The sequence below is a fragment of the Abramis brama genome, assembly GCF_963993115.1.
Source record: "Abramis brama genome assembly, chromosome: 22".
Lineage (NCBI taxonomy): Eukaryota > Metazoa > Chordata > Actinopteri > Cypriniformes > Leuciscidae > Abramis > Abramis brama.
The window spans coordinates 29,372,326-29,399,378 of NC_139984.1; the positions used below are offsets into that span (position 1 = coordinate 29,372,326).

At 36.0% G+C, this 27,053-nt stretch overlaps 1 protein-coding gene across 4 annotated transcripts in view; it reads left to right on the forward strand.

The window, feature by feature from the left end:
- The first annotated feature begins 650 nt into the window (after positions 1–650).
- The window catches only part of scube3 (signal peptide, CUB domain, EGF-like 3), a 120,255-nt gene continuing 93,852 nt past the window's right edge, over positions 651–27,053 (forward strand). For 2 of the 4 annotated variants that reach the window (XM_084099083.1, XM_084099085.1), the window contains exon 1: positions 651–1,014. In XM_084099083.1, the coding sequence (XP_083955209.1) occupies positions 924–1,014 (91 nt within the window). In that variant the 5' untranslated portion in view covers positions 651–923. The remainder of the gene's footprint in view (positions 1,015–27,053) is intronic. The other 2 variants (XM_084099082.1, XM_084099084.1) reach the window with 1 other exon arrangement.

Consider the following 27,053-nt stretch of genomic DNA (forward strand, 5'->3'; position numbering starts at 1 on the left):
TGTAATTATGCATAATTTACTGTTATTACTATAGTAAGTAGCCTACATGTAGTAAGGTATAACTGCATCACCTTAAAATAAGGTGTCCTTGTTACAGTGAAATTATACATTTAAGTACTGAGTATTAATTAACTACATACTTACTATAGTGTTAGGATCTGTTACATGTAATTATGCATAATTTATAGTAATTACTATAGTAACTACAAGTAACAAGGACACTGTAAAATAAAGTGTTACCAATTAAAGTGACCGAAAATAGCCTTTTAATGCATGTAACATCACATTGAAGCAACATTCACATCACAATCACAATGAACAAGATGTATAACTTCCCTTTTGAAATCAGCATATAAAATAATAATACAGTTTTTAATTTTCTCATGTAGCCTCACCAATTAGCAGACAAATTATGTGTTTTACACTGTTGTGTTTTTAGATTTAAATAACTGGCAAAAGCATCAAATGGTCTATTAATTTGTTTGCATTCAGGGTTTTTTTTTGTGTGTGTGTGTGTGGATGGAACTTTTCATTTTTATTTATTTTACTTTTACCAATACAAATCCATAGAGAGAGAAAGAGAGCAACGCGCTGTTGTGCATCTCTCCTCCCCCTTCCTCTCTCTCTCTCTCTCTCTCTCTCTCTCTCTCACTCCTGAAGGACTGAAGATCATGAGCGCTCAACTCGACCGTGTTTCTCCTCCTGATCTCCGCGCGCACAGTCTCCGCAAGACCAAGAAATAAAACACACAAACACGCACATACACACACACTCTCTCTCTCTCTCTCTCTCTCTCTCTCTCTCTCTCATATTCACAGCAGCAGCGCCGGGAATAAAGCTTCATCCACGCTTGGACTCACAGTCTCGCAGCTGTGCGCTTTTATTGAATCAGTCTCTGTGTGAAGGCTCAAGGTGTGTGTGATATGATGTTGATGTATGTTGGATTATTCAGCGTCTCTCTGATCGTCTTTGTCCAGCGGCCAGTCGGAGCTTCTGTCAACAGAAACCCGCAAGGTAAGTTTCCCTCTCGATCCTCCACATGATCATGATCTCCTTCTGGCTGAGGAATTACTCCTGTTTGATGATTTGTGCTCAGTAACAACAACTTATGGGACACAGTTTCCCCAAACACAGCGCTGAAGTAGACTTAAACGGGTATTTTTAACATATTTGAACTGTTTATACTGTGCAGGTGTGTTTATTATCATGCCTGTGGGGAATTTCATGATGGATTCATTTTCTTCTTGACAGCGATTATGATGCACCAGACTGTAAAAAATAGAGCATTTTTTTCTGTACGTTTACTAGATGCTGAAGAAACCAGTCCTGTTCGCTCTCTTTCTTATGCTCGTTTTTGTACGTTTTTGCTCATTGCATAGGTATGCATGTTGTCAAATTTTGTTTTGCATGTTTTTTGTTTTTTTTTGTTCTGCATTTTGACTGACTTAGCAATTAGGGCTGCTTACACAACTGGATAAAACTCTCTAAATGTGTTCTTGAGTAAAGCAACCTCGAGTCCAGAGGGCACGGCCCAAAATCCAAAAAAGGTTATAATTATAAACAAATGATCACAGGGTTTTCTTAACTTATGGGGTTTGTTGGATTTATCTGCAGATCCGTCTAAAGCACCTGTAGAACAGGGTCATGATTTAAATGATTTATTCACAGTATGACACATATTGTATGACACACAGATGAGCTGGAACCATTCCATGCATTTTATTAATATGTTTTCTGTGAATTGTATTAGTAATATATATTAAATAATGTCTAACTATTTCATCAAAAGCAGCCTGTGATGGCATAGACTCTGAAACAAATTACTTCAGATGTTCATAAAACTCAAATCCAGGCACTTTTATGGATTGGTATGGATTTCATCATGTTTTTAAACTCAGTGATGCGTTATGTTTGTTTGTGAGCATGTTAATGAACTTATGTAGTCAGTTTCGACAACATTTGGCTGTAAGAACAGACTAAACTCTAAAAAATAAATGTTATTTGTTGGCTTTGATGGTTACATTAAGAACCTTTAACATCCATGGTATACTGCACGGTATACTTCCACTGCACTGAAAAATCTTTGTAGTAAAAAAAAAAAAGGTTCTTTAGATTATTAAAATGTTCTTCAAACTATACATTCTTAAAAATAAAGGTTCCCCAAAGAACCTTTCAGAGTTAAAATAACCATTTTAATAATCTAAAGAACCTTTTGTCCAATGGAAAGATTCCATGGATGTTAAAGGTTCTAAATGGAACCATTGATGCCAATAAAGTAGCTTAATTTTACCTTTACCTTTTTTTACTTTTATAATGGTTCTTTTAAGAACTGTTCACTGAAAGGAACCCAAAATGGTTCTTCTATGACATCACTGTGAAAACGTTCTTTTGGAACCTGTGTAGATCTATTGGTGACGATAGACACGAGCGTTTTTCAGTGTCTCTAGAACGCTCTCAGAATAAAGACATCTCAACGTCAGATTGAGGAGATCTAGATCCCAGCTGAGCACTCATTCACCTCCATTCCCCATCACTCAGCGGCATGCTCTCCGCACAAACAAACGTCAACAAATGGCAACTCCTGGGGCTCCATCCATGCTGACCACATGTTGCGCAGTTCCATATGGAAAACAGTCTCACGGAGGCCATTTAAAGGCATTTAGCACCATAAAGTCAAGTATTTGACGTTCACCTGAGACCTGATCATGATCTAGAGCCTGAAAGTGCGCAGTAAACCTCTGGGTGTTCACCACGCTTCTGCATGAGGACTGCAGGAATTGCGTTTCGTTTCGTTTGGAGGTCCCGGCTAATGGACTGTTACGCAAGCATGACGCGATGATGTCAGCGAACGCTCGTGTACATATGTTCATGTCTGGTATGTGTGTATTGCTGATGCTCAGAAGGTTTTCCTGACGGGCCGTGCGGACGACAGAGAGAAAGAGAGCGGGAGGGAGGGAGGGAGCTGGGGGTTGTTGTTCATCTTGGGTGGTCTGCTTCCCATTGTGGGAAAACTCAATATTTACATTTTGTAATTAGAACTGCTTTCACTCTTTCATTTTCCACAACAAGGATTTACGCACATCTTCCAGGGGAAGGTGGCAGCGTCGGGCCTAATGTCCTGCACCTGTTCATCACCGCTAAACGCTCAGGTCAGCGCTGCGTGTGTGTGTGTGTGTAGAGAGAGAATTGGTGTTGTTCATAGAAGTGGTTCTGCTTTTTGAGTTTTGTGCTCCACATGTCATGGCAAAGCTGTTGAGTTTGTGATAATGCACTGAAACGACATAATGGAGAGGGAAATTGCACAGTAGTTGCAGTTTTTATATAGATCATTTAAAAAAAAAAATTTCTTTCTTAGTTTGCTTTCTGTCATTTTTTTCTGTAACCCTGTTGTACGCTTATTCACTTTTGCTTTGATCTATCTATCTATCTATCTATCTATCTATCTATCTATCTATCTATCTATCTATCTATCTATCTATCTATCTATCGATCTGTCTGTCATCTGTCTATCTATCTATCTATCTATCTATCTATCTATCTATCTATCTATCTATCTATCTGTCTATCTATCTATCTATCCGTCTATCTTTCTATCTATCTATCTATCTATCTATCTATCTATCTGTCTGTCTCTTTTTTATTTATTGGTTATTCTCCTTTGTTCTTCATTTCTTTCATTTGTTCATTTACTGTTGCGCTGTCATTCTTCTTTTCATTAATCTGTTTGCTATACGTTTTCTTTTTTTCCTCTTTATGTTGCTCTGACACTCTTTCATTCACTGGTTGGTTGGTTCATTCATTCATTCATTCATTCATTCATTCATTCATTCATTCATTCATTCATTCATTCATTCATTCATTATTTCGAGTGCTTATTTGTTCCAGAATGTATTACCGTTAACTTTAGTTAATCAAATACAACTGTTCCTTGTACGTTCATGTTAGCTCAGGTCCATTTAATAATATTTATCAGATGCAACTTTTGAAATGATAATGCATTAGTAAATGTTTAAGTTAACAAACTAAGATTAAATTCATTTGTTGTTAGTTCCTGTTAAATAATGCAGTTAACTATTCTTCACAAATTTGTAAAATGTCACGATCTTCTTTCGTCCATTCATTGGTTCTTTTTCATTCAGTCTGGATGTGAATGTTTTGATTATCAAACGCATCAGTGGCATATAAAACAGTGAGTGATTAAAGTGTGCCGTTCGTCAGGTCAGTATTTATCAAACGCAGATGTTCGCCAGATCCTTCACCGGTGTCAGCGTAACTGCAGGTTTCCAGCAGCACCGTAAGATCATCATAATTCATTGTTACTGGAATAAGGATGCTTTTAAAACTCCATGTGCAGTAAATGACTCGAAGAGAAAGGAATACGAAAAAACGCTGGTTTTCTTGAGGTGCAGAAGGACTTTTTGCCGTCCACCACTTCTGAGTGTTTCTGGCCCGGATCTGCTGGCTAACAGTGCCAAGGCAACCGGCGGTGAGTTTGTGACATGCCACAGCGGTGTGTGTGTTGATGTAACCTCTAGTCCGTCTCCCCGTTCACCCCGAGGCAAAACCCCTGCCAAGCAGACCCTGCTGGACAACTCCAGTGTGGGAAATACACATTTCCCTTGAATAGCAGGAGCCCGAGAAGGAGGCCTGCCGGGGAGGGGTGGCGTGACAGCGGTTTGGGGGTTTGTTTGCTTTGTGTTGCCTTTCACTCAATGAAGTTGGAGTATTCTTTTGTAAGTCTGGAGCAATGGCCTTGTCAGAGGCGGGGACGGATGATCTCTCAGTGCTTCGGTTTAGAGAATATCTGAAACAACCCTGTAGGAGAGAACTAGTGAATGAGATCTCTTTATTATCGCTGGTTTTGCTTCTAGACTGTCAGATTAAATGGAGAAAATGTAGGTTTATGCTTCTTGGATGTTTCTCTTGAGGAAAAAAAGTTTTTTTTTTTTTCTTTATTAAACATAAGAACATCCTAATGCCTCAAACTGTGCACAGACACCAACATTTTATTATCAAAAGTGATTTTAATGTTTAATTTTAAACTTCAAATTCTCCCAAAAACAAATGATATGAGGATGCATCTGAACAGAACAACACTTGATCCGTTAATACTAACACTTTATCTTCTATTCTATTCTATATCTATTATCTTTTTTTTTAAAGAAAATACACGTACTGCGTTAGATTAAACTGGGAAGGGTCGTAGCACTTACGTATTGTTGTCCTATTGTTAGTTTAACTGCTTCTATTGTTCTCATTTGTAAGTCGCTTTGGATAAAAGCGTCTGCCAAATGGATAAATGAGGTTGAATGGAGAAAATTGCCAAAGTTTTATGCTTCTCAGATGTTTCTCTTGAGTTAAAAGTGTTTCAGTGTCTCCTTAATGGTTTCAGAGGACATTTTAATGTTTCAAACTGTGCTCAGACATCAACCTATAATCAAAAGAATTTCAATGTGAAACTTCAAAAGTTTAGCATCAAATTCTTCCAAAAACAAAGGATCTGAACATGCATTTGTACAACACACACACACACACTGAGATCTCAGTAATGCCTCAGTTGTTTTTCCTCTTGAGTATCTCAGTATTTCTCATCAAATCCTATTAACATTCGCATTTATATATCTATATGTGACCCTGGACCACAAAACCATAAGACTGAATGGAGAAAATTACTTTTGCCAAAGTTTCATGCTTCTCAGATGTCTCTCATGAGGTAAAAGAGCGCGTGTTTGTCTCCTTTAGGGTTTCAGAGGACATTTTAATGTCTCAAACTGTGCTTATTTTAATCTAGAATCTAAAGTAATTTCGATGTGAAATTTCAAAAGTTTATCATCAAATTCTCCCCAAAACAAATGATATGAGCATGCATTTGGACATAAAAAACAATGGGATCTCAGTAATGTCTCAGTGTTTTCTCCCAGACTGCATGAGATTGAATGGAAGATGACTGACGTGTCTCCTGCTTCTCAGATTTTTCTCTTGTGGAAAAAGACCCCGGTATTCTCACACACCTCTCTTCTAGAGTTTCACAGGAGATTTTAATGTCTTAAATTAGGCTTGGATTTGCTGAGAACATAAAATCTGTAATCAAATGTAATTTCACTGTCATCTTCAAGCATTTATCATCAAATCCTTGCAAAAACAACATATCTGAGCCATCAATTGGAAAGAAAAAACACTGAGATCTTTAATACCTCAGCCTTTTTCTCCTAAACAGTAATATTACATTCACAACATTTGGAAACTTTTTCTGCTTTTCAAATTTTCCTCTTGAGGAAAAAGACTCAACAATCAGAAGTCAGAGATCTCAGTATTTCTCATCAAATCCTATCAACATTCACATTTACATATCTATATGTGACCCTGGACCACAAAACCAGTCAAATGGGTCAATTTTTTTAAATTGAGATTTATACATCATTTGAAAGCTGAATAAATAAGCTGTCCATTGATGTATGGTTTGTTAGGATAGGACAATATTTGGTCGTGATACAACTATTTGAACATCTGGAATCTGAGGGTGCAAAACATTGAGAAAATCGCCTTTAAAGTTGTTCATTTATGTTCACGATTGTGCTGCATTCACTCACAAAAATAAATGTTTTATATATTTACGGTAGGAAATTCACAAAATATCTTTATGGAACATGATCTTTACTTAATATCCTAATGATATAAGAAAAATCGATAATTTTGACCCATGCAATGTATTGTTGGCTATTGCCACAAATATACCCGTGCGACTTGTGATTGGTTTTGTGATCCAGGGTCACATATGTCAACTATATTTTTATGACACCAATTTTTACTCCTTTCTTTCAGGAGAAGCATCTCAGGCAAAGTTAATATAAACAACTAGTCCATCCAGAGCAATGACAGAAATTTTGACATTTGCAATATTGTGTTTTTCTGTTTTGGCGAAATGAGACTTTGGTGGTTGTTATAAGCTATTTCATGTATAGTTGTTTTATTGTGGCTTTGGTAGATGTTATGTAGATGTTGTTGGGCTTTTCTGTTTAATGCATCTAGCCAGTCTCTTCCTGCCTTGTTGTTTAAAGGTTCTAAAAGTCTCTGTTCTTATCTGTCTTTTTCACAAATGCCTCGCTTTCTCTCCATTTAACCCACAATCCAGAAAGTCTCCCAGTTTTTTCTCTCAATATTCCATTTTTGTCCCAAAGTGGAGTGTGCATTTTTGAGGCAGCGTTTATAGTTGGCCACATGGTGAAGTATGTTTACTGTTCATGTGTCTAAGTAGCCTAGAAATCTAGACGCACCCTAGCGGCAGCAAAATGTATTTTGCAGCCAGGGCAGTCTAGCAGCTCTCCATTGACTTTCGAGCTGCAAAAACCTAAATTGGGTCAGGCCAATCACGTCGTGTATAGAGTAGGCGGGGAGGGCTTAACATAATGACGACAGAGTTTCCTCTGTAACGGTTCCCTGCTACTTGAAAACAAAGAATGGCAAAAAGGCTGCTGCTGGAGAACAGTCTGTCGAATCGGCTTTGGCCGCGACTCTGGAGGACTTGGAGTTAAATTTTTCTTTGAGAAAAGAGCAAAGAACGGCACTTAAGTCATTCTTAAAAAAAGGAAGATGTGTTCGTCGTTTTGCCGGCCAGATTCAAAAGTTGAATCTATCAACTAGCTCCGCTGTTGGGAAAATGCTCTGGTTGGTTGAAGCGCTGTCCTATTGCGTGCAGAGGGAATTTGAAAGACAGCCGTTTATCCCGCCCCTCGGATTGAGCCGTGTCTATGGTGAGTTGCCAGACCTAACATCTTGAGGTCTGGCTTGCCAGGCTAGTGTCTAAGTGTACAAAACTGGAAAAGCACAGACTTTCTGCTACCGTGATAATTTTGTGAGGTTTTTACCGATTGACAATGTACCGATTCGCAATGTTTTTATTGCAGAGGCTTTTTAGGACGGGTAGAATCTATGATTTTGGACCCAGTTCGTATGCTCACTCCAATGGCTGCGATACGCCGTTTTCCACCAACTGGCGAAATACTATTGGGTAAATTGGCAGTGGGCGGGATCACACAGATCAAAACAAAAACAGACACTGAACTCACATTCTAAAGTAGAATAACTGTTTAACTTAACACTTAACTAAACACCTTTAAGTAATGCAAAAACAAATGTTGTCATGATGACTTATTGATCATATATATTTTTTTACTGTAAATGTACTTTGATATACACCATATTACTGAATGATTACCATATTCACAACATGGTATTACCATGTTTGCGTCATGCTAACAAATATCTATCAAATATCTCAATGTCTTACACAATCTTGCTTCACAAGTAAATGTATCTTGTTTTAAAGTATGTTACGATATTTTTACTGAAAAACAAGACAAATGAATGATTAATAAAATGATTTACCTCAGTGTTAAGACACTATATCACGAAGAGTCAAGCGTATTTCTTCAAATGAAAGGCAGTTGGAGTGGAACAGCTTTTCTCTGATATAATGGTTGGTGACTGTTAGCAGTCAGGACGGGTGGTTTTTTCCTCGTCGAAGGCATCGTTAGCAGACAGAAGGAAAGCAAACATGCCTCTGCTAATTAGCGGGTTGGGCTGGAGGTATATACATAGCCTGTGTGCGCTTTACGCTCTAACGTACAATTACTAAGCCAGAAGTGACACTGCTGGGTTTAGATCATTAAGAGTTTACACTGATGGTGCGGTCAGTTTCAGAGGAAGTGTGGAGACCACATCTGTAGGTGTTAGCGAGAGCGCGTGAATGCCTTCCTAGTTAAACGTGTCAATGTCACATGAGGAGGGAGGAAATGCATCTTAATTGAAGCCTTTTATGGTGAAAACAGAGTTGGATTAATGCATTAAACGACCGCGTTTTGTGTTTTTAACACCGTGCGTTCTGTTCCGTTTTAGGAGTTTAGGATTAGTAAAAAATTAACATATACCCAGCTAACAAAAATATGCTCTAAGTATGTTTTGCTCAGTTATTTCTGAACGTTCACTGACCGTTTAAAACTTCCAGTTTTTTAAACATTCTAAAAACATTTTTTAATGGAACATTCCATTTGTATCATTTTGAAAACATTATTGGAATGTTTCAGAATGTTAAGTAACAAGTATAACATTTAAAAAACAAACATTAGATGAACGTTCCATGAATGGTGTATTTTTATGCTAATGTTTTGAGAACGTTACTAGATACTAGATTAAATACTAGACCAAACAAAAAAACGTTCTGTTAATGTTACTGCAGGAACATTTGTTCTGAACTTTTAGAGATCCTTTCCAGAACGTTCCAAAGAAACGTATGATATTCTGAATGTGTTGCACCTCGTGCTTTGCTGAATCTTCACATGCACGTGTAAAATCCTGAGTGTCTCAGACAGGCGTCTATTTTAAGCGTCTCAGTGGCAGGAGAGCAGTTAACACAAGGCTAAGATGAAGACCCCATAAAAATACGGAAAAAGAAATATGTATTTATGCTAAATATTGTACACTTGAAATGAGGTAAATTAAAGATTCCCCTTAGTGTTTTGATGTTTTATAATGTTTCACTGGTATATGATGCTTTTTTGCATCTCTGCCATAGGGACTAAATGCTATAATGAAATATTTTCATGACCAGTTATAAGTAGTACCACTAAACTTGCCGACGGCAGGTGTGGAAAAAGTTCATTCTGGACCCTTCCTGTAAGAGTATGACGAGAGAGAGGCTTCACATCTGTTAAATATGGTGACCGGGAGGGGACGTGTTCGGTTCACTTAGTTTTGTCGTGGCCACAACATATAAACTCGTGGAACGTGATATTAACGTCATAATATCTCGTGGGCACGAGATCGTATGTTGAGCGAACGATATCCGTTTCTCGTGGCCACGACTTAATATGTTGAGGGAACGACATCCATTTCTCATGGCTGCCAGTTTTATAACATGTGGGAACCGAATATTCACATGCGACACGGGCTCCTCCTTTTACCGCGGTCATAATTTACTTAGTTATTTGTTAATTTAAGTTTCTCATAATTTGTTTTTGTTTATTGACTTAAACGGGACTTTATTCGTGACCCGAGTATTTCATTCAGGCCAGCAAATTTTCGACGAAAAAGCCCATTCAACTTAAGAATGCGCATCAGTTGTCTTTCACTTATAACGTACCCATGTCTTAATGCCAGAGACCACACTATATCTTTATATGACATTCCTAATTCAAAGTAAAATGTTATTTCATCAATCATCTCCATCTCCGACTGCTGTATATGGTTACAGTATTGACCGGTGTGGTTTCCCTCAACATATGATCTCGAGGCCACGACTTTACATCGCGTGGCCACGACATAATGATGTCGTTACCTCAACAAAATTATCTCGTGGCCACGATTTATTATCACGTTCCCACGACTTAATATGTTGTAGCCACGACAAAACTAAGTGAACCGAACATGTCCCCTCCCGGTCACCGTAGTTAAAACAGATGGCAGGGAGGGAGATATTCAAGAAACCTGATGTTGAGATGAATTACGTCAATGAAGAGCTTCTAAACCGAAGTGAGAGAACTAACTGTAAGATGAAGAGCTTCACTTTTTTAATGATGATATTCACATAAAGAGTTTCATCTTTGAAATGTCTGAAAGCGACCTGAGGTCATCCTTCACTCTCTGCTTAAGCTGTTCTCTATTGAGGAAATCAGGCAACGTGGAGCCTTTGATAAGACACTTCAAGTGTGAATCTCAGAAACCATCTGTCTGTCATTTTATCTATCTATCCGTCTATCTATCCTCTATCCTCTATCATCTATCTATCTATCTATCTATCTATCTATCTATCTATCTATCTATCTATCTATCTATCTATCTATCTATCTATCTCTAGAACTGGTGCTATAGACAGAAGGACCACTGTTTTTGGGCTGTGTTGATCAATCTCTTAAAAATATAAAATATAATCCAAAAAAATAGCCAAGAATTGGAAGCTAGTTTCCACAGTATGCATAATAAATGCAGATACACAGTGCAAAGAAAGAGAGTGTTTTAGTTGTCAAATTTTTAAGCCGTGAACAGAATTAAGAAGGAAACAGCCTTTCCTCGCTCACCTTGTCTGAACATCCCTTCATTTAGCGGTGTACATAAACTCTCAGCCAGAACTAGTCACAACCCTGAACGGATTTAAGTGAAAGTGGATACGAAATCCAGCCTCGTTCCCTTTAATGAGGCTTTTCCCTCCTGTCACGGATGGCCGTGTCCTCAGACGGGATCTGAATGGGTTGTCCGTCAGCGGCCCTGCAGGTACCGGCGCTGTTTGCACAGGGGTGTTCGTGATAATCCCACTCCTGTTAACAAAACACAAGCAGAGCTGCTGGAGCAAAGCGCAGGCTTATTCACAGTGATGTCAGGCACAGAGTGGGATTATACCAGTGGAATGGCAGAAATGAGGAGAATCTATATTTAACAAGAGTTTTATATATATATATATATATATATACATGCAGTCAAAACAAAATTATTCAGACCCCAGATATAATTTTTGATATTGTTTTACTAGTGGGTGCAGGACACTATAGTTCATTTATGTAAGTGAGGATAGCAAAATAAAATAAACTGTGACATATTATACCCAAAAATTCTTCATACAGTGACCAGTAAAATGTATAAAAATTTGGGATCAAAAATGATTCAGACACTTTGACCTGACATGTTTTGCTTAAGTTTTTTTCTTTAATTGCTAATGCAACCTTTTTACACCACAGACTGAACAAATGAAGCATTGCTTGGTAATGGGTTGACCTAAATTGGTATAATCTAATTGTGTACTTAAATTTAACAGCTGACAGCTATTCAACATAATTCATTTGTGAGACAGTCTAACTACTGATTTGATAACTCTGAGTTCTTGTCATTTTTATTACCATTTTCTAAATTATGGTAATAATAAACTGTATAAACTGTGAATATGAATATATATTCCTGTAGAGCCTTTTTGTGATTCCCCGAAACATCAACATTTCTAGAAGCAGCTGCACAATGGCTGCTTGTATTCATTTTAATTCTGTTGTAGGTCTGCAACACATTGTTCCCGCTCAAGGGAATTAGTTCTTTTCATGAGACTTCCTTCCATTTGTTGTGGCGCATTTATCGATATCAGGACTCGGGCGCCGAGGGCTGAGCAGCCGCAATGTCAGTATAAAAACCCTCTGACTCACATTTTCCTTCTTGACATCAAATTAATGCCGTCTCGATTCCCAAGAACACGCAAACCGTGCACACGTAGTCCTGCATTTACCTCGATATGATTGTGAGTACTCTTTTGCATTACTTATAACTAATAGTGGCTGGTTGTTTACAGTTTTTCTCAGTCGCTTTGGTACATTTCTCAAATCATCCTCGACATTTGCAAAACAGTAAGTGCATTTCTCAAAACAATTCGTACAAATAGCAAAACACCATGGGTTACCTGCAAAAGCCAGTCTCTTGCTCAAAATCCCTAGATCCTCTCTCAAAAGTAAATATCTGTGTCAATGAACATGTCAGTGCCATCAGAATGGCAAGTCCTTGTGTCATTGTGTACAGATAAGACATAGACATAGTCATGTTGTCAATAAAACACTGCACTCTGTTAGTATTACCTGATGTAATCTATGGCAGTTTGGGTGACAGTTACTGTATTGAAATGTACAAAGCTGGCTTCTTCTGTATGCCATATATCCATCAAAAGTACAAATTTACACACTACTGTATGTAAGTTATTGATTGAAAGAGACTGGATAGGATTCACAGTTACACTTTTACTAGTGGTCTGACAAAAAAACTAAAACATTACAATATTATTGTGATATAGAAAAGAAAAAGAAATAGGGGCACAAAGGTGAAAATACAACATTAGAAAGGCAAACACAGGAAAGACCCCTTAGGCAGAACTTAGGCAGCTCTGTATATATGCTTGCCAATCGAAGGTGCATGAGATGCAACTCTGAGCTATTTCAGAGAACTGGTTTCTCATTGGTTGATCTACATTCTCTTCATTAGTGAAAGTCAAGATTCACCTGCACAATTCATCAATTCATGGCACATTTACAAAAAGTCTAATAGAAATGTGTAGAAAATACACATGAACTAATGACTAGATGTTTTGAGGGGTAAGACTATTGCACAGAGAACTATTTAATACATTTTGAGCAACATGGCATTAGCAACTGATAATGTAGGAAACCGCAGACAATTGTACATAATCAATTGCATGAATGTACCAAAGCAATTGCAACTTGTTCAAAAGAATGAGAAACTGCTTTTATGATGTGCACAAGTGACTAGATGATATGGAGGATGAACAAGTAGTTTTGAGAGTTTCATTTCTGATCTGAGAAATGCACCAAAGCGACTGAGAAAAACTGTAACACTGCATCGTTACTGAATGAATGAACACGGTCTGTTCAGTTGTCAATCATCTATACTCTAAAAATGTGGGTTGTTTCAACCCATGTTTGGGTCAAATATGGACAAACACATCCATTGGGTTTAAAATGTATTTGAAAATTTACCAACGCTTGGGTTTGTCCATATTTGACCCAAACATGGGTTGAAACAACCCAGCATTGTTTAGGATGTAGATGGTAAGAAATAACAATCTTTCTTATTCTTTCGTAAATCAAAACCCTTGATGAGTGTCATATAATATCTCTTGGTCAAACATTTAGGCACAGCTGACTGAATGCATGTTTATCATGATCTAAAGACTTTTTTAAATGCTTATGCTTAAATAGGTTTTTAGGGCGCTAAGCAAAGCCAGGGCTTTGAATTGCACAACAGTAATGGGCTATTGAAAATAATTAAGTGAGACATTTAAAAACTGGATTTATTTTTTACTTTGAACTGCTTATAGCAGCCAAAAATGTGTCTACAGTTTAGCTCTTGCTCCTTTCAGCTTTGAGATATAGGCCAAGTAAACTTTCAGAAGTCATAATTTTAGCTATAATCAATTAACACTGGTTTTTGTTTGAGCAAAAGTCTTCTTAAAGTCAAACATTTAGATATTTAACATTTATACTGTCTTTTTGCAAAACATTTTGTTACAGCTGAAACTCATACATCATTCGAGTACTGCGTAGCAAAAGAAAATCTAAATTCTTCTGTCATTTGACACTGCAATATTATATTTTATCTTAGCTTGTGTTTTCATGAACAGTATTGAAGCATTTGTGAAGGTGGTACATCTAAAGTCAAAATATTCACCTACAATGGCCCCAAAGCTCAATATTTCTTCATTTCTTTTTCACCTCATTTGTACTGTAAGCGTCAGTGAACGCAAACAAGCATCCGGATTCTCCCTGCTGACCTCGGCCTCTCCAAAAGCACACTTATTTATTGCGTCGTAATATAAACAGCATGCCTCAGATTACGTCTGCAATGTTACTCTTCTGGGATTCAAACGTTTTTTGAGTGTACCCTCTTTTTTTTTTTTGACCAGATGGAGCTGAAACATGAGACTTTTGGATTTTAGGAAACAGATTCAGGTGCAAAGCATTCTGGGAAGGCATATTGATGCCCAGGTGATGGTCAGTGTTTAAAGGTAACCTGGTTATAGAAGCTCATGGCTAGTTTAGCTCATTCGATTCGGTACTATGTGAACGATGTGACGACTATCCGATGGTAATACAATGCTTATTTACAATGATTTAACTAAGGTGTTTAAAATACAATGGCAATGGTAGTACAATGATTTAAATGAGGTGTTTAAATCATAATCGAAGGTATTTTAAACAGTACTTTGTATTACAATGCTTCAAAAACCATCATACTGAATTGGTCAAAAAATATAGGAACCTTGTTAGTGGATCTCTAGAGAGGAAATGTTGATTTAACTAGTTTCTTTGCAAGGAACTTTATGTCCAAGGAAATAGATAAAAGCTTAATTTTGGTTGTTTACATTATATAGTTGTTCAAGTCAATATGAGTTATAAACATTTACATTTAAGACAGCGTTTATATCAACTTAATGATGTAATTATGTTTCTTCGTGGAAATTTACAGTGACTGTAGCCTATAAACAACTTTTCATAATATATTTATTTAGACATGCCATAAATGTGACATACATCAAAATGCTCCTACCTAGAGTTAATTTTCTAGCTAACTATAGAATTTCTGGTCATTGAATAGCGTTTCTGAGGTAACGTATCGTCACGTGACATTGGCCTGTTTTGTACGTGTTTTACTAACGTCTTTTCGCGGTCGAAACGCAGCTACTTTGAGTGATTATTACATGAGACCTGATACATTACGGTAAGTTGTACTGTATCTTTCAACATACCTTTTAATGCTCATTCTTGTTTATTTCGTGATCTAACAAGTAGCAAAGACTTGCTAGTAGCCTAGTTAAACGGAAGAGACGATGTGTTCACATCACGTGCGCCTGAACTGAGGCGCTACTACAGCGATCTGTCACGCCACATTAAAAAGCGCCAAAACGGTATTTATTGTTTGAATTTCATAATAAAAAGTGACAGAATTTGAAAGCTAGCTGGGACTTTGTTTCATATCATAACTAACAAAGAACAAAACGTATTGCGAGCTGCAATACAATGTTTAGTGAAGTTTTGTTTAGGCATCCATCAGTTCATCAAAATGAAAATCGATTCAAATTTTTTCATCCATATTGTCATTGTCAACACAGCTCTAATTTGAATCTCTGTACAAAACATGGATATTTTTGCATATTCATCATCATTTACTGGTTTATCAGAATATAAAACACCTTTTTTTTGTTGCTTTTATTATTTATAGGGTTATGAAGAAAGGACAGAAAGTGATGCATGAGGATTTGACATGAGCCAGATTCAAACTAGCATCAACTTTATAATCTGCACTTCTTGCAGACCTCATTTGTACAAGATCAGCATAATTAATAATTATTTAAAACCACTACAAATCGACCAAATTATGCACAATGTCTTAATTCATCAGTGTTGTTAGGGTAATTCAGATGGCGAACACAAAACAGCATAATGCAGACAATGTTGTTGTAGGACAGCGAGATGGATGTGTGTTTGTGTGTGTATCTGAGCGAGTGTGTGTTTGTGTGAGTCTGTTTACAGACTGCATGTGTTTACATTCCGGGGAGCCGGTCCAAGCTTCAGAGACTGCAGTAAATGAATGAAAGGAAATGCTTTATTCTGCTCGGTAATGGAAAAACACTCCACGAATTCAGCTGTGGTGAAAATGAAGCTGCCGGCTGCCAGCTCGCACCAAGACGGCACGATGTTCCCCGACGCCATAAGAGGAGACCCTGGGAAAGACCGGGAAACTCTTACTAATGCAGTTAAACGTCACCTGTGTACCAATTCCTAGTGTTTCGGCGTTTTAAGGCATCATAGGCGTTTAAAGGCTTTAAAGGTAGGCCGTGTCATTATGCTGCCTCCGAAGATACCTTATTTCACCCCAATTGATGGGAAGAATTGCAGGTTTCCTTCCTGGAAATGAGCTCATTAGAGTACTACAGTATTAGCTTAGAAACATGTTTAAAATATGAACAAAAAAGTAGTTTAAATAATTTATTTTAAGTGAATATTTTGCCCTATATTTGCGTTCTACAGTATATTGGTATGCTTATTAGAGTACTGATTTTAGCTTAGCAAATGTTGGGTCAATTTGGATGCTGCTAATATATATATATACTGTATATACACACAGTATTTACATTCATTTAAATAAATTAATGATTCTAATGCAAATGTTAATGAGTTGAATACATTAGTCTGCATATCGGCAGAAACTGTGAAATTGTACGATGCTCACATCTCACCTGCCAAAATATTATGTAATGAGCCAAACATTCATTATGAATATATAACTTGCATTTCATTTGCATTCTCTTTAAACATATGAGAATATCTGTAGTGCATGCAAGCATTTGTGTGTGTGAGCATACAATTTGTTACAGAAAACGTAAATAATTTTGTTCATCTGAGTAACATGCAGTCTATTGAATTAAAAAATTCTTGTCAAGGCAATCACGATTGTTTTGCATTGAGCAATTGAAGAACCGTGATCTTTCATAACTTTTTTTTTTAAAGAGCACTGCATGATATGGGTATTATTTGCCTCTTAAAATCTAATAAACCTATCTTAAAATCTAGGCAAACAAATGACCCTGTTAGGCAAATATATTAAACCCACCAGTTGCAATGACATGCACATTCACATATTGGATGATTTAGATGCTCATCTTTTTAAATGAGGCTCCTGGTTTTATTGTGCATGACCCAATAAATTCCAGAGTGCAGGCTATTTTTCTTATTGCATATCATGTTTCACTCTGAAATATGTCAGATGCGGAAGTAAAATAGTGTGCCTGAAACAACTGAGAACTGTTGACGCCTCGTCACTGTATTCGGTGACATTGTCGCTCTATGATCCGCTCAGTTTGTCTGGATGTAGTACTTCACCTCTGATGGAAACATCCTCTGGCTCTTTCAGACATGGACTCTTTTCATGTCTGGGTTTTGGCTTTGCTCGTCGTTGTCTGTCGGATGTGCCTCGAGGGCCGTGAGATAGCGATCAGTGATTTTGTCAAAGATAACGTTCTTCTTACACTTGGAGATTGTCGAAAGAAAGTCAGACTTTTGTTGCCTGAGCATGCATTAAACATCAAAGTTATGATGAAGTGCTAAATACTGGCAGTTTATGTTATTAGCAGGGCCGTCGCTAGTGGGGTGAAAGGTGGTGACAATTATAGGGGCCCCCACTGCCCAGGGGGCCCCACAAAATCCAGCAGTTATACTATATAGGCCCCTGTTGTATGAAAAATTCTAATATTTATATTAGTTATATGCCTGAGATTTAAATGAAAACCACAAAAACATGCAATTTGGTTAAATATTTTTTCCAAATATCTCTTACCTCCCTATAAATGGTTTAGTCCGATCTAAAGTATTTATTAATTATTCAGTCAGTGACAAACATCAGATGGACCCAATAAAATAGTAAGTCCCACCCCAGCTCGTGAACAGAACCAATCAGAGTTGAGGCGGCAGGTCCTGAAGTTAACGATGAACTTGGTGGAAGAGCAGGAGATTGACTGACAAAATGTCGGGGAAAGAAAACATAAATCAGGGTACCAGAAACTCTATGAAAAGAAGGAGAGGGAGGCCAGGAGAGTTGTTGTATCCCAGTCGATCAAGACGTTCTTAAAGACAGGTTGTATTGTTATTTCGCTGGGAATAAGAAAACTAACGTGCCGGTACTGTCACTCTCCATTAGCCTATCGGTGCGCACCACAATCGACCGAATGATTACGTGGTCAAAATTCCTATCTTTTTACACTATTGTAAATAGTTAAAAAATTGACACGAGTCACGACGCATTGCATTATGCACCTGACCTGCCGGCTGATGATGTATTTATTAAATCAAGAAAACACGAATACAACACACTGCACTTGAATGAATAAATTTTAGCTTTATTTAATAATATTATCTTTATTAAAAAATAAGACAATAAATGACTTTATTTTTTAAATTTGACTGCATTCTTGTCAATTTATAAATGTTTACTTTTTGATTTATGAAGTATAACAGACTGATGGGGGAAAAAACATTATTTTGCTGCTACTTTTTAAAAATTGGTTTTATTATTATTTAACAATTTATTTTTATTAGTTGTAATTTTTATATACATTTAACTTTTAAAATAAAGGTTTTACAACAACATCACCATCTTCTGTTATATGTGGGCCTCCATACTCATCTATTTACAGTATATGTTATCGGTGGAGGGGGCCCACATCAATATTTTTTCAGGGGGCCCCGAATCCTCTAGCTACGGCCCTGGTTATTAGCATGATGATACGGCTTATGAATAAACTGAAGAGACCAACACTGGAATGGTGTGTTTGTTCTAGAACAGTGGCATGCAGCTTTACATTATTAAAAAAATAAAGACATTTACATTTAAATTGCTATTTCTTAGCAATATAAATAACTTTCAATCTATATACATGTTTACTTATTTGTGCATCTAAGACTTTAATGCATAACCTAAATGCATCTGCAATGCAGGATGCAAACTGTGCAAAATGTAAAATTTTACCCAATATTTGTGTGTGTATATTTTTATGCGCATTAGAATATAGCGATATTATCTTAGCAACGTTAATGTAATGGAATCAATTGTTGGGTCAGTTTGGATGCTGCTTTAGAAAGCCTGTATTTAAATATAGTAAATGAATTAATATAATGTTAATTATAAAAATGAATCACTGAGTAGGTTAATGAGATTTAGAACATTAATCTGTATAAGAAATGTACATTTGTTCTAAAATAGGGTTTGCCACTTTGTTAAAAAATTGCTATTGCTGATTTAGATTGATAACTTCAATTTTATATAACGTTTTAAAATAGATTTATGGATCTAAGGCTCCAATGCACAACCTAAATGCTTCTGCAATTATATGCAATATGGTGATAAATATGAATCGAAATATGGCCTTATATGAAGCTCTCAGTCAGCTTGCACTCAAAAAGAGGAGAACAACTACACTTGAATGGCTTTAAGAGTCTGAGAACAACTGTTCTAGAACAAAATATCACCTTGATTAACTCGCTGATTTCAGCTGGCCTTGAAGCCATTGAAGTTGCTTTTAAGAAAAATTGATATTATCTATAGATTGAAAAGATGACACGAAATTGGTGTTAAATTGGCCTGTTAGCTTTGAGGTCATCTATGTAGGGTACGCCTAAAAAATAGGCTTTTAGCAAATGTGCACTTTTAAAATTGATCACTGGCACTGGACTGACTATCAGTAGCAAGTGATGTAGCAAAAAAAAAAGCTTTTACCCACAGCCTTAAGGCAGGGTTATAATAGTTAAAGATACACTATGGAGCTTTTTTTATTTTTTATTGTTATTAACAAAATGTAAATAATGAGTCAATACATCATCAATCCTTGTCTTACCCTGATTCACTATGGTAAGCCTAGTGTAAGTGTTTATATTGACTTCCATAGTATGGAAAAAATAATATGGAAGTCAATGGGGTCCATCAACTATAAAAAAGAATTGGAAAAAATCCAGGTCCAGGCACTCAGTGGGATGCAAAAGTTTATTGTTTTTGAGAGCTAAAACATTAAAACACCAACGCGTATCGGCCCACTGGCCTTCATCAGGGTGTTGGTAACAAACAGACAGAATCAAGCCATACTTATAGTTGCATTGATTTCAGATGTGCCACTCTGGCACTTGCAACACAATTTCTTGGCCACTAGAGGCAATAGTTCAGGTCATGTCTAATGCCAGAGGTTAAACCATACAAATACAAGACCAAATGAGAGATCTCCAAGTGGAGAAATAGGAGTGTACTCCACACAATATGCACCAAAAGTCAATAAATATGAATAAGCCAGTTACACATCATAATTCCTAATTCATAGTCAAGATGGTTCTAAAACAACATGAATAGTGTACAAAAATGGCAATTGGATTCAAAAACTAGTCATCATTTATGAACAGCAATACACGGTTCATCAACTGTTTGGTTATGAACATTCATCAAAATATCTTCTTTTGGGTTCAGAAGAAGAAAGAAATTCATACAGGTTTAGAACAACTTGAGGGTGAGAAAATGATGACAGAATTTTCATTTTTGGGTGAACTGTCCCTTTAACAACAAGTTGAGCTTCGTTTGGATCGGTCTGAGTTATTCCAAACCGGGCCAATGGCACTGAGTGCAGTTTTATGAGCTGGTGAAAAGATGACAACCTTTAGCAGGTCCTCTGCCAACCCTGAACCTCCACCCCGACCGACACGTCTGGTAATCCGTCTGTTAACAGGCTGCCTTCATTCTGACTGAGAAAACCTTGATCACGAGCCGTACTGGAACTTTCCCTGTCTGTGATGAAAGGTTATGAACTGCCATATCAGCATCATGTCATTTGGGCTTTGCCTGCACTGCAAAATTTTCTCTGTGTAATTTCAATCGTACCAGTTTCCCATTGGCTGGTTTTTCATACAACAGCAGTATATTAAATGCAAGCAGTCGTCTGTTTATTCTGTCTAGACTAGTCTTAGATGACTGAACAAAATGTGCGGGTTTCACATTTTGAGTTAACTGCATTGAGCCTTCGTTGGGTGTTAGTGTTGCAAACTCAGACAAGCTTTACGGAACATCTCAAAGGAATCAACTGTAGATTTCTGTGATTTTCCAGTAAAATGTGCTCATAAAGTGGTAAAATTTTGATTGGATATTACTGGCTGGAATGAACTGACATTTTTATCATTTTTATCCCCCATTTTTCTTTAGAGAAATAATGGTGACACTTTACAAAAAAGTTCATAATGAATCTTGTTTCCGCCACAGAATAAAAAACAAAAAAGGTAACAGCGACTTTTTATCTCACAAGACTCTTTTTCTCAGAATTGCATGTTATAAAGTCAGAATTGCAAGATATAAAAAAATCAGTCTTAAATCTCAAAATTCTTACTTTTTTATTGCAATTGCGAGTTTATATCTCTCAATTCTGACTTTATCACAATTCTGACTTCATATCTCGTAATTACGATTTTTTTGTTGCCACTGCAAATTTATATCTTGCAATTCTGACTTTTTTCTTGCAATTCTGACAATATATTACATCTGACATTATATCTCACAATTCTGACTTCATATCTCGCAATTCTGAATTGTTTTTCTTGCAATTCTGAATTGTTTTCTCACACTTGCAAGTTTATCTCACAATTCTGACTTTAGGCCTATATCTCGCTATTCTGACTTCATATTTCGCAATTAGGATTTTTTTTGTTGCAATTGCAAGTTTAAATCTCGCAATTCTGACTTTTGTCTTGCAGTTCTGACACTATATCTCGCATCTGACTTTATATCTCGTAATTCTGACTTTTTTCTTGCCATTCTGACTTTCTCGCATTTGCAAGTTTATCTCGCAATTCTGACTTTATATCTCGCAATTCTGACTTCATATCTTGCAATTACGATTTTTTTTGTTGCAATTGCAAGTTTAAATCTCGCAATTCTGATTTTTGCCTTGCCATTCTGACACTATATCTCGCATCTGACTTTATATCTCGCATTTCTGACTTTATATCTCGCAATTCTGACTTTTTTTTCCGCAATTGCAAGCTTATATCGCAATTCTGACTTTTTTTCTTGCAATTCTGACTTTTCTCGCAATTACAATTTTTTTTCACAATTGCAAGTTTATATCTCACAATTCTGTCTTTATAATTCGCAATTACGAGTTCATATCTCGCAATTCTGAGAAAAAAAATCAGAATTTCAAGATAAAAAGTTGCAATTATCTTTTAAATTGTGTTATTCCATGGCGGAAACAAGCTGAGGTTCCATTTGTTAACTTAAACTAAGAATTAAAAAAAATAAAAATACTTGTACAGCATTTTAGTTAAACATGAACTGACATGAGCAGTTATTTTCATTCACAGCATGAACTTCAAGATTCATTTAATTTAAGATGATGATATTTCAAACAGTTGCTGAAGTATGATCAAGTAATGTTTTTAAAGGAATAGTTCACCCAAAAAACAAAAACAACAAAAAAAATTGTTCCAAACCTATACATTGTAAAAAAAAAATCAAAATTCAAAATTGTAAATAAAACAAAGATTGGAAAGAACATACTATTTCAGATTTTCTACTGCAAAATTCCACATTTAATTCAGTGTGTTACTTGCCGTTTCTTTGTAATATTTGGTGAAATTTACTAGCAATTTGTAAAAATTGTTTCAAAACCTAAAACCTACACCAATTTTTTTTCTGAACATAAAAGTAGATATTTTAAAGAATATCGGGGTCCAAATAACATTGGACCCCATTGAATTTCCCTGTACTTACAAAGAAGAATGAAAGAATAGAAGTCATACAGGTTTGGATAACACAGTCTCACCCCAAAACGTCACGTACTGACGGGTCTTGACCAAACGGCAACATACGACGAAAAGGGTACCCCTAAAACGTCCATATTTGACGATTCGGGTTATGGGTAGGTTTAGGTATGCGTGAGACCGGGTTGGTTTGGAAGGACATAAATTGTTATGTTTGGCTGAACTGTCCCTTTAATACAAGGCTTAAAGGCTTAGTTCACGCAAAAATGAAAATTCTGTCAGTAATTACTCACCCTCATGTTGTTCCAACCCCGTAAGACTTTCGTTCATCTTCAGAACACAAATTAAGATATTTTTTATTAAATCTGAGAGCTGTCTCACTCCTCCATAGGCTTCTCTCTAATTGAAATTTGCCGGTCCAGAAAGTTAGTAAAGACATCGTTAAAATAGTCCAAGTGACTACAGTGGCTCAACCTTGAGTTTATCAAGCGACAAGAATACTTTATTCAACTCTTCATTTTCTTCTGTGTTTCTCTGAGTGAGTTCACGTAGTGTAACAGTGCAGCGCTTCTGGGTTGTACGTCAGAACATAGGCTCACTATTTAGATTTATCAGATTTAATTAAAAATATCTTAATTTGTGTTCCGAAGATGAACGAAAGTCTTACGTGGTTGGAACAACATGCGGGTGAGTAATTACTGACAGAGTTTTCATTTTTTGGTGAACTAACCTTTTAAGCGACGGGTCAACTGCACTGCAATTTCAGCAGTTCATAAACTCTGAGCTTTAAATGACCGCTGTTGTTGTTTGAAGACAGCCACCATCACTCAGCGCTTACAGTAACACACACGGCTTTTCCAGCGCGCCGAGGACGCCGGGCACAAATAGAAGCAGGCGATATTTCTTTTACGAGCTGTTCGGAGGACAAACAGTGAGTTCCTTCATTAGATGAAGGCGATCTGGGAAGAGACGGCGGGGGGGAGGATGCTAAATTCTGCTCTAATGTTGACGTCTGCATTTCATCAACACCCTTTTTTCTTTCGTCCCGTCTGTGCGTCGCCTAATAGCCCATGAGATGAAGACTTTGTGCTGGCTTCGCATGTGACGGCCCGCCAGCTCACACAACCAACACCTCTCTCGCTCAAACATCGCTCCGCCACATGCTAACGGATGCTTGGCCAGAAACGAGAGGCTGTCTCGGCGCTACTGTATCTGGCTTTACACCAGCTCGGAGGATTGGCTGCCAAACTTGTGAGGGCAAAGTTAGATCCACTTGCTAAAATAATATTGATTTAGTTGGTGGAACCACCTGAGAGTGAGTGTGAAGTGGTCGGGATGCTTTTGGATTTAGCTCTGAATTTGGATCACTTAACTGAAGACATAACTTCATACACTAGTACAGTATTACTGACATATTTTACTTTGGTTTTAATGCACTGACCAGGACAGCTGTTGATGCAGTTATTTTATTATTATAATTTTTTTTATATTTAATATTTTATATTATTATTATTATATTTTGTTTCTTTTTAATATTTTATTTTATTTGGTTATTTTCTTTTTTAAATATTTTATTTAAAAATTTTTTTTTAATTTTATTATATTTTATGTTGCTTTAAAATATTTTATTTTCAAATATTTTGTTTTTTATTTCATTACAGTTTATATATTTTTTTATATATATTTTTTATTTGGTTATTTCATTTTATATTTTTTAAAATATTTTATTTTTTAAGTTATTTTATTTTATTCTATTTTATGTTGCATTCTAATTTTATTGTATTTTTATTTTAATTTATTTCATTATATTTTATGTTGCTTTTTAATATTTTATTTAATTTAAAAAAAATTAATTATGATTAAATTAAGTAAATTATGATTTTGTCCAATGTTCCAGCTCAATTTAAATGTATAACTATTTGTGGTGTATAGTAATTTAGATGTGACCAGATAATGCTTAGGTATATTAACTATTTTGACTATATTCTGCCTCCAAATAATCACCTAACAACCACCTAGAACACCCTAGCAACCAGCCACAATATTGCGTTGATGATATTGCACATGTAAGCACCACTTGTGTTTCTTCATAAAACGTACATTCAAGTTTATTCTTATTCTTTTAAACAATTTCATAAAGTTTAGGCTACCTACTAACAATGATATCTTAGTAAATGGAAAACTATATTATTAATTATTGACAAAGTTTCACATGTAGAATTTGTGCTGTGTGCTTCTGAGATTATTTCTGTAGCGTGTGTGAAGCAGGGCTTGGACAAACACTGAGGATTTGACTGGGAGCAAACATCGCCATGTGTTTGAACTACACACCTTCAGTGAGTCCGTACGTCTAAATAAACTGCCCAGTGAGCACAACATCCAGAAAAAACTACATACACAAACCACACTTTCAAGGAAAGCTTAAAACTTCAAGGAGTCAAGATTAGTCTCGGCAGCATGACCTCACTATCCCCCACTGGCAGATGCCAGTACTACACGATCTTTCTCTGTTGACAAACTGTATTGCAATCATATCATATATACAACTAATGCATAAGAATATATAGGCTTCCTGTAGCTAAAGTTCTAGAGCATTCTGCTTGCAACGCAAAAATCATGGATTCAGTTCGCAGGGAATGCATGAACTGAAACAATGTATACTGTAGCTTGCAAAGTTGCTTTGGGTAAAAGCATTTGCCAAATGCAAAATGTATAAATTGCATTATAAGTATATGTTTTAAGTATATTTGAGTAGTTTTTAGTAGAAGGCCCTTAAACCAGTGAAAATTATTTTTTCCAATTTAAAAATGGAGAAATACAGCGCAAGACTTAATTTATGATACATGTATGGTGCTTTTATAGTTTGCAAACACAATTCACTTTCATTAAACAACTGTTAATTTAGGATTTATAATTTAGTATTATTTATATGCTATTATAGTATTTAATAATATTTAGAATTGGCTTTATTTTTTATATTTTAAGTTTTCATATTAATTTTAGTAATTTTGTTTTGTGCTTTTGTAATTTTTATTAGTTTTTAAATATTTTATTTTTATTTTAATATATTTTATACTGCTTTTATAATTAGATTATTTAATTTTATTATATTTTATGTTGATTTTGGTTATGTTAGCCTATATTTTTAACTATTTTATTTAAAAAATATATATATATATTTTTTCTTTTATTCTAATTTGTTGCTTTCTAATTTATTTTATTGTATTTTTATTTTGTTTTACATTTTTTTCAGCTTTTTTTTGTAATTTTACTACTTCAGCTTAAACTTATTTTGTTTCAGTTAGTCTGCAAAGGAACATTTCTAATTAGTTTTACATCAAATATGTGTGAATTGAACTTTTTCTTCTGTCTTTGACAGCTCAGCTCAAGATTGTCTGAATTCGGGATAACATGCTTGCACACTACTCGTACTGTTTATGCCATAAATAAACATAATTATGAGAGAAATAATAAGAGTAGTATGCTATTTAAAATTCTTTCTACTTAAAAATGTGTTCTTGAGGTGTTGTCAGTTTTGTCATGACATCATGTTCCTGCGCGTCTAAAGTGATTAGTCACATGGTATTTACAGCTCATGTTTTTGACTTGCGAGAAAGCTAGCTGAGAAGCTGCCATTGAGATGAATGGTAATGCTAACGGCTGGCTCTCGGTTAATACAAAGAAAGAAATGCAAGTCTCAAGCTCTCGAGTCGAATCCTCAGATGTGTTGCTAGTGGAAACAAAATCTCATAAACAGAGTTCAGTTACATAGAAAGATTACAGCAGCCGTGAACACTTTATTGAGGATTCTTAAAGGTTTATGTTTCTAGGTCAACGGAGGAAAGTATTCAAGTCACTTTCATGTTAGCCAAAGTAATAAAGACATTTTATGTTCTGGTGGAGCACATAAATCTCTCTGAAGCATGGGGAAATAATGTGGATCTTCACAACATTTGACACATTTGGAAAAGTTTTTGACTTGGTTTGGGTTTCTTGTGATAGAGAAGCTGAATTTGAATCTACAAAATATCGTTCAAACATGTTCGTCAGCAGTTTGAGCTCTTTAAAGGGACAGTTCACCCCAAAATTTGCATTTACTCATCCTCGAGTTGTTTCATTCTTCAATATAGCCGGAAAGGAAAAATCTCAAGCTTCAAAAATGAGTCTTCTGAAGTTGTGGAAATGCAACTAAACCATTGAGTTGGTGGACGATCATTAACAAATCACTCAGAT